This window comes from Podarcis muralis, chromosome 6 (assembly GCF_964188315.1).
Source record: "Podarcis muralis chromosome 6, rPodMur119.hap1.1, whole genome shotgun sequence".
Lineage (NCBI taxonomy): Eukaryota > Metazoa > Chordata > Lepidosauria > Squamata > Lacertidae > Podarcis > Podarcis muralis.
The window spans coordinates 75774045-75789647 of NC_135660.1; the positions used below are offsets into that span (position 1 = coordinate 75774045).

At 42.6% G+C, this 15603-nt stretch overlaps 1 protein-coding gene across 6 annotated transcripts in view; it reads right to left on the reverse strand.

Moving 5' to 3' along the window:
- The window catches only part of GRID1 (glutamate ionotropic receptor delta type subunit 1), a 713795-nt gene that overhangs the window by 56628 nt on the left and 641564 nt on the right, over positions 1-15603 (reverse strand). For all 6 annotated transcript variants that reach the window (XM_028729284.2, XM_028729285.2, XM_028729283.2 and 3 more), the window contains exon 12: positions 13446-13584. In XM_028729284.2, the coding sequence (XP_028585117.2) occupies positions 13446-13584 (139 nt within the window). The remainder of the gene's footprint in view (positions 1-13445; positions 13585-15603) is intronic.

Here is a 15603-nt window from a genome sequence, read left to right on the forward strand (position 1 = left end):
AAGTATTTGAAAGATTAAAACCAAGTCTGTCAGATAGGCAAGATATCTAGCAAATATATTCATGGATACTGTCCTGTGGCTTTGAGCTGCGTGTGGAAATGTGCAGATAAGAATGCTTCCCTATGTCCTCTGATAGTCAGGGGAATGTTTTGTTCATGTAATACAGGGGACCCCTGTGCATGTCAGAAACATTTTCATTCACAGGAGAGAAGAGGAATGCAGCAGGAGGAGGCATTTGGATCTGACACGGACTGTACTCTTTTTCACCCAGATAAATTGGATGTGCCATGGACACAATCCAGCAAAATAACCACCTTCAAAATAGTGAGTTGCTGTAAAAGTATGTGTTTTTCTTTAGATGCTTAACCAGGAGGCTGCCATTTTGAATTGTGGCTGCCACTTTGAATTTTCCAAGATTTCCCAAGCCTTCTGGAAGAACCAAAACGGAAGCCGCATTGATTCTCTTCCTACCCCCCAATTTTTTTCACCCTATCCTGAAATATTGTAGACATGAAACATGTAATTTTGAGTGAAATGGCTGAGAAAACACTTGTTTCCCTTACTCCAGTTGCCAGCCTAACCCAATCAATTGTAGGATTTCAGACGCCGCAAAGAAAAGAAGCAAATAATGCAATTAGGTTAAACACAGAAGTGACACAAAACCACTAACTAAACATTTCAAGTAGAAACAAGGGCTTTTACTATCATTTATTCATGGTGACTTAGTATTAATTAATCTTGCACACACATGCTGAACAAGATTTCTCCTGCCTCGGGCTTCACTATTAGCAGTTCTGGAGCTTTCCATCTAAGTGACAAGCACAGAAATCTGTTGTACAAAGCCAAATAAAATAATATGTTCCTCATAGCAGACTTCTTGCCAAGAGGAAACACTATGTTGCATTTCTGTATCCTGCTTTATATATTCCTCAGATACTGAAGAAAAGGTATGGACTATATAAGGGTCTATTTGCAGGACCCTTTCAGGACTTTGGTTAGACTGGACTGGTGACTTTTAGCCATGCTGCCATAGACAGAGTCAGTCATCAGAGAGATGAAAAGGACTCAGCAGAGTTTAGATTTTAGGAAAATGGGTGTTTATTGTTGAATCTGTGCTTGCCATACATGCAGGCTCCTTTCTTTCTTTCATTCTTTTTTGTAGCATGGTCTTCAGTATCAAAATGCCAGACCATATTCTCACTGTTTAATCTGGATTTACATTTTCTGGGGGAAGTGCAATAAATTTGTGGAATGCTCTCCCCAGGAAGGTTCACCTGGTACCATCATTATACACCTTTAGGCGCCAGGCAAAAACTTTCCAGTGTGGTGTAGTGGTTAAGAGTGATAGACTCGTAACCTGGGGAACCAGGTTCGCGTCTCCGCTCCTCCACATGCAGCTGCTGGGTGACCTTGGGCTAGTCACACTTCTCTGAAGTCTCTCAGCCCCACTCACCTCACAGAGTGTTTGTTGCGGGGGAGGAAGGGAAAGGAGATTGTTAGCCGCTTTGAGACTCCTTCGGGTAGTGATAAAGCAGGATATCAAATCCAAACACTTCTTCTCTTCTTCCTCTTTAACCAGGGCTTGGGCTGATTGGCACTCGCCCTTTAAAAATGTGTTGGGCAGGGGTTATTGGGTTGTTCCTGGTTGTTGTTGTTGTTGTTTTTTTAATGATTATGTATTTTGTGTTTTTATACTGTGATTTTATCCTGTGACCTGCGGGGATAGGGCAACATACAAATTTAATGAATATTAATAATAGAATAATTAATAATAATTTTTAAAACCCCGTTGCCACAGTGAGCCATTTGTGAGATCTCAACAAAATAGTAAGAGCTCACTTGAAAGCACCCCATTTGTCACTTAGCTGCTATGGACTGAAAAACTGTGATGTGCCAAAAACTAATCCCAGGGGATTGAGCAGTTAAACAGGGGTAACCTCAATGCCCAAATGGGAGGCTGCCCCCAGACCCCTATGTACATCTCTGAAAGTTCCATGGAAGAAAGGCTGGATATAACCCATCCTGAGTGTGAGTGCAGCAGCTCTAATAGTGGTGAATGCATTTTATATTCTAAGTTTTTATTCTCCGAATGCTTTATTACTTAGAAGGAGCTTTCAGTGGTGTGGGGTGTTTGTTTGCATTTCTCTATGCATAAATCAGTTTAGAGAAGAGCTCCAGTTTGTTCATTAGCTTTAGGTCTAGGGAGGGAGGGAGGGTGGAAGCATCAACTACCGGGTAATCTTGTTTGCCAAGTGGAAACGGAACAAAATAAAAGGCACTTAAGAGCAATTTATACAGATGGCTACACTTTTCAACCAAGACACAAAAATGAGCTTAATTGTGGGGTGAACGTTTTCAAACAATCACTATGCTATTTTGCCTTTTATTTGAGTAAGCTTAAAGGGTTAACACATTTACTAAAGCAAAGATTTTAATACATGCAATATAATTAATAGTAAAAAGAAAGAAAAGCAACTAAAGTGATAGACTGAAATAAAGAACAACTCAGTCCCAACAGCAGGTTTTAGCCACTTTACCTAAATCAAGTGTATCATAAAGTTGGCATGAAACCATTCTGTTTGAATCAGACACATCTGGCGAATGACAAATGCTTTTGCCTAAAATGGAAGTAACAAACTACCTTGATAATCTATGTAGATTTGCTTTCCACCTGCTTCATATCTTTTTTATCCAGCTACTCAGATTTGGAGACACATCTATCAAAACTTCAGCAACAAAGATCGAAGTTGGGAAGAAAAAAAAATCTGATACAATGCCATCCTTAGCGAGAGCCCCTTTGCAGGAATAAAGGTCACACATTCCTCATTTAGGAGCAGCAACTGTTGTGTGATTATCACTAGAGCAATGGTTACCATTTTCTTCTTTCCTACAAACCACCTGAAAATTGCTGATGGTCTTGGCAAATCACTTAATGATTTTTTCTGCCTGTGGCAGCAATTGTAGTGTGGCGAGCCAGATGCTTTATGATTTTTTAAGTGTATTTTAATTGCTTATTTTATTTCTTATATCTTGTATTTTACTGAATATACAATATAAGAAACTAAATAATCAATAAAATGCAATTAAAAAGTCATATGGATATTTAACATGATGAATATGCTATCTTCCATCTTCAGACTCAAATCCACAGATACGCCACGGACCCCCCGAATGAAGCTCACAGACCACTAGTGGTCCATGGACCACAGCTTGAAATCATCACTAGAGAATTTCTGCCCTCTGCTTCTCCAGCTAGCCATGTGTTCTAACTTAAAGACGAGTCACATTAGGAACTGGAATACAGACTTCAGGAAGAAATAAACACAAGAGCAATCACTCCAGTGACACAGGAATCAGAAATACCAGAGAGTCCACTGAGATTGTTTGGGCTAAAAGGGGCTTCCATGTAATTTGGCATAGTGCTCGATAAAGATTCTGAGAGGACATGATTAAAGGGTTCTCTGGAACAGATTAGTTTTGACATTTGGCATAATTATTTGTTTATTCTAACAGTTCTAAAAGGCAATCATTTATATAAGAGTTGACCATGACTTGGCTATATTTAGCAGCTGAGCTGGCCAGATTTTCTTTTTGACCAGTTAAAACTGAACACCACATTCCCGAGAAACCATAGTATCATGTGCAGTGCTGTAAAGAAACATGGCAGCCAAGACTGGGAGCTGCCAGCCAGCTCCTATCAGTTCACGTCAAATTGGCTTTGAATTGGGCTGATATATTTACCAAAGCACTGGTAAAAAGCTCAGCTCGCTGAGGAACCATTGGGGAAGCTGATGTTTTCATGTGGCTTTGCAGCTTTGAAGAGATGTCCCCAGGAAAACTGGATGAAGAAGCCCACCCCACCCCCCACCCCAAGGCCCACGGAGGAACCTTGGGGTAAAATATTCTTTCACAGGGTTGGGATTTTGGCTCCGATTCCTGTTTTCCAAGATGTACTTCTCCAACATAGACCTCTGGCAAAGCAGCAGAGATGGTTGTCAATGGCTTTGCAAGGGAGCTCAGCTGAAGAGCTACTCTTAGAGAAAGTCCATCTGTATGAGATCCTTGCAGCCCAAGTATATTTGATAGTGATGGACTTTTGTTGCCCTCCCAGTTTCACCAAGGATAGCTCTTCAATGCAGCCTCCTTGCAGAGTCATTGTCAACCATCTTTATCACTTTATCACTGCTTTGAAGAATTATCTTGGGGGGGGGGGGGGAATCATGCTAGTTGCAAAAGCCTACCCTCCCACTGGGGTATGGGCTTTTGCTTCTAACCCCGTATCTTCTTTAAGAAGCTATTTATTCAGTAAGCCTTTTCCCTCTCTCTCTCTCTTTTTTAAATCTAAGCTGCAGAAGAATCCCAGGGCTTTGAATTCTTATCTCTTATTTTGAGGCAAACATTACTGAGCCCTAGTAGCTCATTCCTGGGCCTAACTCTGAAAAAGTTTGTTGGCATCTCTATGAGACAAATGGTGCTTCCATCCAGGTTAGGGGGCAATGAAAATCTAATAAATAAATGAAATTACAAACTTGCAATATAGAAGTCAATAAAAGTATTGTGGAGTGGTTTAAAAAATAGTGCTTTAATTAAATGGTGCTGATTTGCATGGCCTACAGTGCTGGTGGTTCATTATTTTCCCTTTCATAATCCCATTCACTGATAACGCATACACTGAAAAATGTTAATAAACTGAAGGTGGATCTGGAACTTTGCTATGGAATCAGAACAAGCAGAGGTCACTGGGACTCTCACTTTGGCAATCCCATTAGTCTTATGAAAAGAAAGTCTACAAAGGACTCCTTTTGAAGTTCTTGAATCTGACAGGGCTTGCGGTATTAAAAGTTCTAGGGCACACTCTAAAGTATGCTTCCTTGATGTTGCTTCCACAGCTCAGAAAGAGAAAGAGGAGAGAGCAGTTCGTGCTTCAAGGAAGCAACAGGGAAATGCAGAGAAATACCAAAGAGACGTTTGATTGCTAGAACATGTAGTGTGCACTCTGTGGAAATTATAATGTACAGCTCTTCTTATGAATAGTGTAGGCCATCCCCACTGGGGAACATTTGCTACCTTACTTTATAAATTGGTAAACCCTTTTCATCTCTCCAAGGGTACGTACTAAACTTAAGCCCATCATGGCTGATTCTTTCTCAGGATGTCAATGACAGGCACATAACAGAAAGAGGTTTCCTGTCTGTCCCTACATTATCAGATTGAAATGCTAATGAAAACTAGACATTTTATTCTATCACACCAGTTCCACGTGATTTGCAAGGCTGCCAATTATGTTTTAGGCCCAATTCAAAGTGCTGGTCTTGTAAAGCCCTATGCGGCCTAGGACCCACGTACCTCTGGGACCGCCTCTCCTGGTATGCCCCGCGGAGGACCTTAAGGTCCACAAATGACAACATTTTGGAGGTCCCAAGTCGCAAGGTGGTTATATTGGTCTCAACTAGGGCCAGGGCCTTTTAAATACTGGCCCCGACTTGGTGGAATGCTCTGTCACAAGAGACTAGGGCCCTGCAGAACTTGACATCTTTCTGCAGGGCCTGCAAGACAGAGCTGTTCCGCCTGACCTTTGGTTTGGACTCAGTCTGACCCTTATGTTCCCTCCCCTTATGGTTTTGATCTATGGGCTACTTTTAAAATAAGGCTGCATTTTAAATTGCATTTTAACCTGTATTTTAAATTGGTTTTTTCCCCCTATTATGTTTTTACTGTAATTTTACTGGTGTTAGCCGCCCTGAGCCCAGCTCTGGCTGGGGAGGGGAGGGTATAAATAAATAAATAAATAAATAAATAAATAAATAAAATAATAATAATTAGTTACTTGGTGCCTGAGCATGTGCCTACAGTGGTACCTCGGATTAAGTACTTAATTCGTTCCGGAGGTCCGTTCTTAACCTGAAACTGTACTTAACCTGAAGCACCACTTTAGCTAATGGGGCCTCCCACTGCCACTGTGCTGCTGGAGCACGATTTCTGTTCTCATCCTGAAGCAAAGTTCTTAACCCAAGGTAATATTTCTGGGTTAGCAGAGTCTGTAACCTGAAGCGTATGTAACCTGAAGCGTATGTAACTCGAGGCACCACTGTACTTCTGTAAGTTCCATCTCTGCACTTTGATAATCATCTAGGGCCCTCCTGGAAATCCTTCAACCTTGGAAGCAGGACTGGTGCCAACCATGACTAGCGTTCTTTCCGTCGTGTCTCTCATTCTATAGAATGGCTTCCTAAGTGAGGTCTGTCAGTCCCCATTACTAGACTACTTCAAGGTGACTGATGAAGACTGTGCTTTTTAAAAAGTCCTTTGGATAGTTATACAAACTTTGTTGGCTCAGTTTTACGTTACTGGAATTTGTTAAACAGGTTCAATATTGTTAATTTATTATGCCTGTTTGTTTCTGTGTTAGTCTGTTTCTATCACTATCTGCTAGATGCAGATAAGCTTTTTCAACTATGAAGCAGTGTTGCTCAGAGCCGGCTCACCCATAGGGCAGATGAGCCTTTAACACCAAGCACTGGCCTTCCGGAGATCACCAAGCATCCAGCCTCAGAGTTGCTGACAAGGATCACAAATAATGTGTTGGCAATGTGAGTCTGCAATATTGCAGAATGTGTCTCCCTATCCCTAAATACAAGCTAGAGACACTTAATTATGAGGCATTTGAGATTATGTGCCTGCATAGCTTAATTTATAAGCAAAGGCATCTCTTCTGTTAGACAGCCTGGAAAGCCCTGGGAAAATCGCGTATACCACACTGGGGCAATCTTCACAAATGCAGATGGTCGGAAGATGCAAGAGGGAGTTTACAAACTCATTTCAGTTGATTTGGAATTTTAAAGATTGTCTCATGAAAAACAACATGCAGTGAATGTTGCACCCTTTCCAAGACATCTTTGTTAGTATTCCTCCTGCTCTAAGGTTCTAGTACGGTTTCTATCAGGCTCTGTCCACCTATGTATTTATTTGATGGGTGGATTCTTATCTCTTGAGTAGCGGGCAAAGGGGTGGCAAGTTTCTGCCACAAATCTGATCCTCTTTTATTATACAGACAACAGTGGCGGAATCTGGGCTTTCAAATTTCAGTGCCCCCACTCTCTTGCCTTCCGTTCTAAGTCACTGTTCCGGTGCCCCCTCGGCTTGGCACCTGGTGTGAGCGAACCAATCATGCTCCCGTAAATCTGCCTCTGCGTACAAAGAATGAACGGGGCCATTGTATGGTTGCCTGGGAAATGTGCTGCCTCTGTACATCCTGACAGTAGTGAAATTCTATTGTTGCTATGGAACCACCCCACCCTTAACAACAGGAAGATGCTAGGAAGTGGTGACAGCAGAAAGGGGAATCACAATCAAAGGCAAAAGGGTTAGAGCCAAGGGCTCAACATCATCTTATCTTATTTTTAAAGGGCTAAATTATTAGATGCTGACCAATAAATTTTAAAGAGGCAGCTCCCTGCCTGAAAGACTTTAAAACAGACTGACATGGGCAGAGAAATGGGTGGGAAGGTGCAATGCATCACACACGAAAGATCACTTGTGGGCTGGGTGCTCCGTGTAAATGCTGATGTACGTGATTATTTATCCTCAAGAAAACAAAGAAGGGAAGATCATGTTAATAGGGGTCTTACTTGACTCGGTTTTCAACCTTGACATAAACAAACATGAAAACTCGGGAATTAAGGTCCAAATTCTGACAACACTCCAAATCACCAGACAATAGATATGATTATATAAACAGACACTCTCTGTGTGTGCAATCAAGGAACAGAGTTAAACCGACGTACCTAAAATATTCATAAAAAACTGCAAATGTAAAAGCTTATCTGACAAAGGCTTTAATTTGAAATGCCTTTGAATTTGCAGACAGCCTACTTTTCTATGTGTCCTACTTTGTTTGTTTTTAGCGTGGCACTTAATTATTACCAGAAGGGTGCTCCTGAACCTGGGCCCTAGAATATGTATGTAGTTGCAAACTCCACACACTTATCCTTGCAAACAAGCAGCAACATGGGAATCCAGATCATCTCTAATTAAATTCAGGCACACACAGGGCTGGGCTACACAGCAGATGCCATGGCTCCAGGAAGGCAGAGTGGACAAGCGAAGCCCATAGTTGGGTAAGCCCTAAGTGGTGTGGTGGGAAGAGCGCTGGACTCGGATGGAGGAGATTCAGATTGCATTTCCACTCAGCCTTGGTGGTATTTTCTCAGATTGCTATATTATAGGGTTGTGATGAGAATAAAAGGGAAAGGCCTGCTGAGGAATCATGTAATAGTGGGAAGGGGGCATTGTAGCCCAGTCGAACATTCTTTGAGGGGGCAGGATAGTAACATGGGGGGAGAGGGGTTAGCAAACTAAGACTGGGAGGAAATCTCGGAAGATGACTGGTTTTCAGATGAGTGGGTGTGACTGGCAGCTATGATTTGATGTCCTGAATCTATTTCTGAAAAGAAACCTAATTCAGATGTGTGTTCCTTACAAGCCTGGGGAAGCTCAAAGTAGCAAACAGCTGTTCTGTACTATGTGTAATTATAATGCTTGGGGAACTGGAAATCCATTGAAAAAAGCAAAAGCAATATGCATTAGCACAAGAAACACACAGCAGGACTCTATGCCTGGCACTGGATGAATCAGATGAGAGTTTGGCATCCAAATGGCAATAATCATATAATGTTTGAAAGTACCTTACAGAAATGAATGCCAGAAAACGCCTTCCAGATAAAACGTGCTAGAGGTTTTCTAGGCACAAAGGAAGCTGCCTTATTCAGTCAAGACTGTTGGTTCATCTAGCTCAGTAGTGTCTATATCAGGCTTCCTCAACCTTGGCCCCCCAGATGTTTTTGGCCAACAACTCCCATGATCCCTAGCTAGCAGAACCAGTGGTCAGGGATGATGGGAAGTGTAGTCTCAAAACATATGGAGGGCCAAGGTTGAGGAAGCCTGGTCTATATGAAGCTTCCACAGATTCAGATAGAGATCTGTCCCAAACCTACATGAATTGAACTTGGGATGTTTTTGTTGTTGTTGTTTGTGTGTGTGTGTGTGTGTGTGTGTGTGTGTGTGTGTGTGTATAGATACGGACGGCACTGTGGTCTAAACCACTGAGCCTCTTGGGCTTGACGATTGGAAGGTCGGCGGTTCGAATCCATGCGATGGGGTGAGCTCCCATTGCTCTGTTCCAGGTCCTGCCAACCTAGCAGTTCGAAAGCATACCAGTGCAAGTAGATAAATAGGTACTGCTGCAGTGAGAAGGTAAACAGTGTTTCTGTGCGCTCTGGCTTCCATCACAGTGTTCTGTTGTGCCAGAAGCAGTTTAGTAATGCTGGCCACATGGCCCAGAAAGCTGTCTTTGACTGGACTTAACTGTCCAGGGGTCCTTTATTTTTTATTTACAATGTATATACACACAATGTGTAGTTTAGTGCTGATACATATCATTACTTACAAAACATTTGAGAAAGCCCAAAGTATTTCACACATACCCTCTCGGTACTTCTCACAACAGTGAAACGCAGATCAGTATTAACATCACCCCACTGAAAATTGTTGAGGAGTTGGGAGAGAGTGGCTTGCCTAAACCATCTAACGGAACACTTCTCCTTCCACACATCCCATTCCATGCAGAAGCTCTCCTAGTACAGTGGTACCTCGGGTTACTGACGCTTCAGTTTACAGACTGCTAACCCAGAAATAGTACCTCAGGTGAAGAACTTTGCTTCAGGATGAGAACAGAAATCGTGCGGCGGCAGCAGGAGGCCCCATTAGCCAAAGTGGTACCTCAGGTTAAGAACAGTTGTTTCAGGTTAAGAACGGACCTATTCTTAACCCGAGGTACCACTATATATTGCAAACTGCCAAGGGTACCGTGGCATTGCAGCATGATGCATCCTGCTGCCTCCACAGACTCTTTGGCTGGGTCCTCAGCAGAAAGGAGATGTAAAAAACCTCTTCTGCTGGCTGGGAAGCATTTGAATTGGTTGCAAATGGGCCAATAGCAGCCAGAACAAGGGGCGGGCATGTTCAGCAAGCAAGCCTGACTGGGTCCCTTGTAGTCTTCACTCAGGTCTGCTCCCAGAGTATATAAAGAGTGCCAGCCCCTCACACGGCACTTCAGTTTTACTGAATCTCCCTCCTAACTCCCCGGCAGTTAGGCCAGCTCCTACCATTCTTGGGGGTAGCATTTGTTTCCTGACCTTGCTGTGAATTATGATTGGTTGCCATATTAGGGGCTGGAGAGGTATTTGTCTTTCTGGTCAGTTGGCCGACCTGGAGTTTTTGCCTACTTCATAGCAATTGTAACAACTTTGGTGGGTAAGGCATTGGGCAAAAAACCTGGTCATGGTCGGAGGGAAGGTTGTAAGTCCCTCCAAGGGAATTGAGTAACCCATTAAAGGGATCCTAGAGGAGGTGCTCCTGTCTGGATGCTCAGGCAGGGTCTAGGGCCACAGCTCTCCTCAGTAGTGATCTGTGTGGGGAAGCACCTATTTGACATATGTCCTAGGACTTCCTCACCACTGGTTCAACCCCTTGGAGAATAAACCAAAAGGTGGGCTGGTTGAAGAGTTTGGATTTGATATCCCGCTTTATCACTACCCAAAGGAGTCTCAAAGCGGCTAACAATCTCCTTTTCCTTCCTCCCCCACAACAAACACTCTGTGAGGTGAGTGGGGCTGAGAGACTTCAGAGAAGTGTGACTAGCCCAAGGTCACCCAACAGCTGTATGTGGAGGAGTGGGTCGCAAACCCGGTTCGCCAGATTACGAGTCCACCACTCTTAACCACTACACCACACTGGCTCTCTACACCACACTGGCATAGACATATACCCAATGTCTATGCCAAAACCACACCCATCTGGAATCAATAATGTTGTGGCCTAATTTGAACCAAAAGAATATTGTCACGGGTTGTCCTTTCAAGACATGTTGCGGGATGGCAGGTCATGGCTCCTGGGCACGTAAAGAGATTATCACTGAGCTCAAGGGAGGAAAACTCATAGAAAACAGAGATATAAGCTGAAAGGCTAAGCCATACAGTCTATCATGGAAGGAATGCAGTCATGGAGTATTTTGTGTTTGGAGGTAACAGTGGAGAAAACTGCTCCATGGATAACTTTAACAGGTAAGGAATTTCAAATGCAGAATATAGCAGCACTCAAGCACAAGTTCTTCTGCTGAGCTGGAAGGTTTTCAGAGAAACAAAGGACACTTTCAGCTTCTTTAGAACTGAGCTAATCTACTCCAGCAACAGGGAAAGGCATACCCTCCAACATTTCTCAAATGAAAATAGGAACGTCCTATTCCAGAATAATCATAATAATTTTATTATTTGAACCCCACCCATCTGACTGGGTTGCCCCAGCCACTCCGAGTGGCTTCCAACATACAAAAATAATAAAAAATACTAAACATTAAAAAACTTCCCTGTACTAGGCTACCTTCAGATGTCTTCTAAAGGTTGTATGGTTCTCATCTCCTTGGCTCATGGGTCACATAACTCCATGCCTTCCAACAATTATCCAATGTAAATAGAGGCTTCCTACCATACACTCCAACATTTCTCAGATGGAAATAGGAGCATTCTAAGGAAAAGTGGGGGTGACTCTGGGGTCACGAAGAGTCGGACACAACTAAACGACTAAACAACAACAAGAAAAAGTGGGACATTCCGGAATCAAATCAGAAACCAGTATGGCTTTTGTAAATCCGAGGCTGTCCCTGGAAAATAGGGGGCACTTGGAGGGTCTGGAAAGGACTGAGGCCTGCAAATAGTTCTTTAGTGTTAAGTTGAGAGGGAAGAATCAATTAATGTTTCCAGAAAGAAATGTGGGAAGAAAATTACACATATATATTTAAGCAGGTGTCTTCAGATGAAATTGTCTTGCTGTCTCCTTTGTACATTATCACTGACTGTAACGAATCAGCTGGAAGCTGGCTCTTGCCAATTTTGTTGACAGCTGGATGCAATTGCACCTCAGGATGAATGGCTGGAAGTTTTAATCACTGACACAGAGAAAGGTAAAAAGGCTAAATGTACTACTAAGGGTAAAACTATGAAGTACTTTTATAAGCCAGGGAGATTTACCATGCTGATATATGATGTGTACTATCTTCCACTCTACTGCTTCCAAGACCTCTGCTGCTCTCAGTGCAACCACGCTGTGGAAGCGTGTTCCCTTACGCACGTGCAATTTTCGGCGCATAACTATATGAAATGACACATACAACTGAGGTTACACAATTACATCCCGCAAACATTAAGGCCAGATGTTCTATAGTTTTTGCTTCATGAGCCTGTGCAGCTGTAGCCATATGGCAGATCCTAGAGCCTGGCCTCTCAAGCAGAATTAACATTTTTCAATAAATAATAGCACTGCAGTTTCCCGGCATTGACAGTTTCAGAGGAAATTTTGAATTAGTTTCTGATAAGCGATGGCAAAACAAAGTTAGGCGGGTGAGGCTTTTTCATTCCAAGTCGGTATTTCTCACAAACTGCAACTGCTGTCCCCAAACCTTTTCAAATGCCCTCCTTCCTGCCCAATACACCTTTCTTCATGTTTACAGATCAAGGTTGAATCCTGACAAGACAGAAATACTGTTTTGGGGGGACAGGAGGTGGGCAGGTGTGGAGGACTCCCTGGTCCTGAATGGGGTAACTGTGCCCCTGAAGGACCTGGTGCACAGCCTGGGAGTCATTTTGGACTCACAGCTGTCCATGGAGGCGCAGGTTAATTTGGTGTCCAGGGCAGCTGTTTACCAGTTCCATCTGTTATGCAGGCTGAGACCCTACCTGCCCGTGGACTGTCTCACCAGAGTGGTACATGCTCTAGTTATCTCTCACTTGGACTACTGCAGTGCGCTCTATGTGGGGCTACCTTTGAAGGTGACCTGGAAACTACAACTAATCCAGAATGCGGCTGCTAGATTGGTGACTGGGAGCAGCTGGCAAGACCACATAACACTGGTCTTGAAAAACCTACATTGGCTCTCTGTACGTTTCCGAGCACATTTCAGAGTGTTGGTGCTGACCTTTAAAGCCCTAAACGGCCTCAGTCCAGTTTACCTAAAGGAGTGTCTCCACCCCATCATTCTGCTTGGACACTGAGGTCCAGTGCTGAGGGCCTTCTGGCTGTTCCCTCCCTGCAAGAAGTGAAGTTACAGGGAACCAGGCAGAGGGCCTTCTCGGTAGAGGCGCCCACCCTGTGGAATGCCCTCCCATCAGATGTCAAGGAAATTAACAACTACCAGACTTTTAGGAGACATCTTAAGGCAGCCCTGTTTAGGGAAGCTTTTAATGTTTGATGGACTATTGTATTTTAATATTTTGTTGGAAGCCGCCCAGAGTGGCTGGGGAAACCCAGCTGGATGGGCGGGGTATAAATAATAAATTATTATTATTATTTAAATGTTCAGGTTTCTCGGCTATGTAGTAGGGAAAAGCTCTTACCTGATAGGATTGTCCATTCTGTTCACAGTGAGAAACGCCGCTAGGTTCGCTGTGTAGGATGAACACACAATAAGAGTGAAGAGCCACCAGCTACCCATCACGATCCGCATTGCCACGGAATTGACTGCAGATTCACCACCTGAAATATAAGAAAATGAGTGAGCTCTTGGGAACTTATTTACAAAGGCTAATGCCGGTCTGTAACTCCTGTCTGGTAGTTATCTGTTAGCATTCTAAGCCCACAACTTTTGCATTTTAATGAACATCATCATAAAAAGCTGGATGTACTCACACACAAAAAGAAACACACATTTACACAATTGTGGGGATTAAAAGACAAAATGCTACAGTTCGGCAAACTCTGTACCATGTGATCTGTCTGCTTGTGTAGATCAAGTTTTACACTACAGATTGAAGGTTGTATATTTGAATACACAGCCATGGGGGTGGAAGCCACACTCCATGACAAAAATGTGCATGTTAGGGAGTTTAATAGTCTGCATCCCAATCCCTGAGGTAACTAGTTTTTAAGGGCAGGGAGGAATATTCAACTATAAAGTAATATTTAACCATCAGAGAACCTATTTGTCATTTGCACCACCACCTCTTACTAGGTGAGTTAAATGAATGTGTAAATTGGCTCTGAAATTCCCAAGTGGTTTACTGAAACATAACCGAAAACATCAAAACATTAAGGGCATATTTTTATTGCTTCTTCTTGGTTTATAGCACTCCTTGTAACATGTCTAAAATTAGACACTGGACCTGCACGTGCCTCATGGGCATTTTACTAATATAAACATGTTCGTCATCAAAATTTAGACATACTGAGGCAAATACATATTTGACCTGGGAATGTTCAGAACTCTTCTGAGAAGTTTCCCTGGTCCTGTCAACATTGTGATTTCCTCAAAATCCCTCAGAAACTTTCCAATTGTGCTTTGCATCCCGTTTTAGAAGTAATCCACTAAAAGCTGGAACTCACTGAGAAGCGTCCACAGTTTTAGTGAAACTCTTTTGGCTTCTCCTAAATTCAGAAAGATTTTGCTTGTTAAGAAGCTAAATTCACTTCAGATCTTGATGGCAACTCTATTGGGCATAACCCAAAGAAAAACATTTCCCACAGTGTTTCCTCAGTGCGTTGTCAAAAATCACCATGTAATGGGACAAACTGGTCATGCGAAACCATATTTAGGGTGAGTGAAACATCACATTTATTTATTTATTGCATTCATATCCCACAGTTGGAAAGGAAAGTGTAATGGTATAGGAAGCAAAAAGCTGAAAATCCCCATACTATACTATAGAAAACTATACAAGCCTGACCAAAACTAATCGCCCCAAGCAAAGATGGTGACGTTATTTATTTATTAAGATAAAACAAATTATGAGCAAGAGACTATGGCGTTAGTTATATCATTTCTTGCTGTGTTTTTAAATCATTTATGGGGATAGATGATTCCTACACTATTGTGCTTCTCCTTTAATTCAAAGGCACATTCGCTATCAGTCGATCTTTGATTGCACCTGTTGTTGGTTGCTTACTTTAAAGTGCTTCTTTTTTATATTACTGAAGCTTGTGAGACAACTATCTCAATGAGACCACATTTAGTGGGCAACGTTTCCCATTAAAAGTTTTGCATCTTGCTCCTCTCCCAATTTCTTTTCTAACAACCTTGCAAGATGTATCCTTGTAATTAAGGGGGGATTACTTCCATGCGGTAATCAACAAAATTCAGCTTGAAATGCAAGACTTCAAGTGAAGTCAGTTGACCAAAGAACACATTCGGGAATAATCTAGAAAAGAAGAAGAAGAAGATCTCTACAATTCTATTTGTTTTGGTTACAGATTTGCTTATCTCTAACTTTGAAATTAAAGGGCCAGAAGATTTTTATATGTAGCTGGATCATTCCTATTAACTTGTGGAAGGTTAAGGAATAATGGAACAAGCTCTAATCTACTCTTCACATTATTATTTACCAGACACTAGGCAGGGTAGGACCATTGTTGTCTTTATTTACTGTCCCCCTTTTTGCATTTCTATGGGACGCGGGTGGCGCTGTGGGTAAAAGCCTCAGTGCCTAGGACTTGCCGATCAAAAGGTCGGCGGTTCGAATCCCTGCGGCGGGGTGCGCTCCCGTTGCTCGGTCCCAGCGC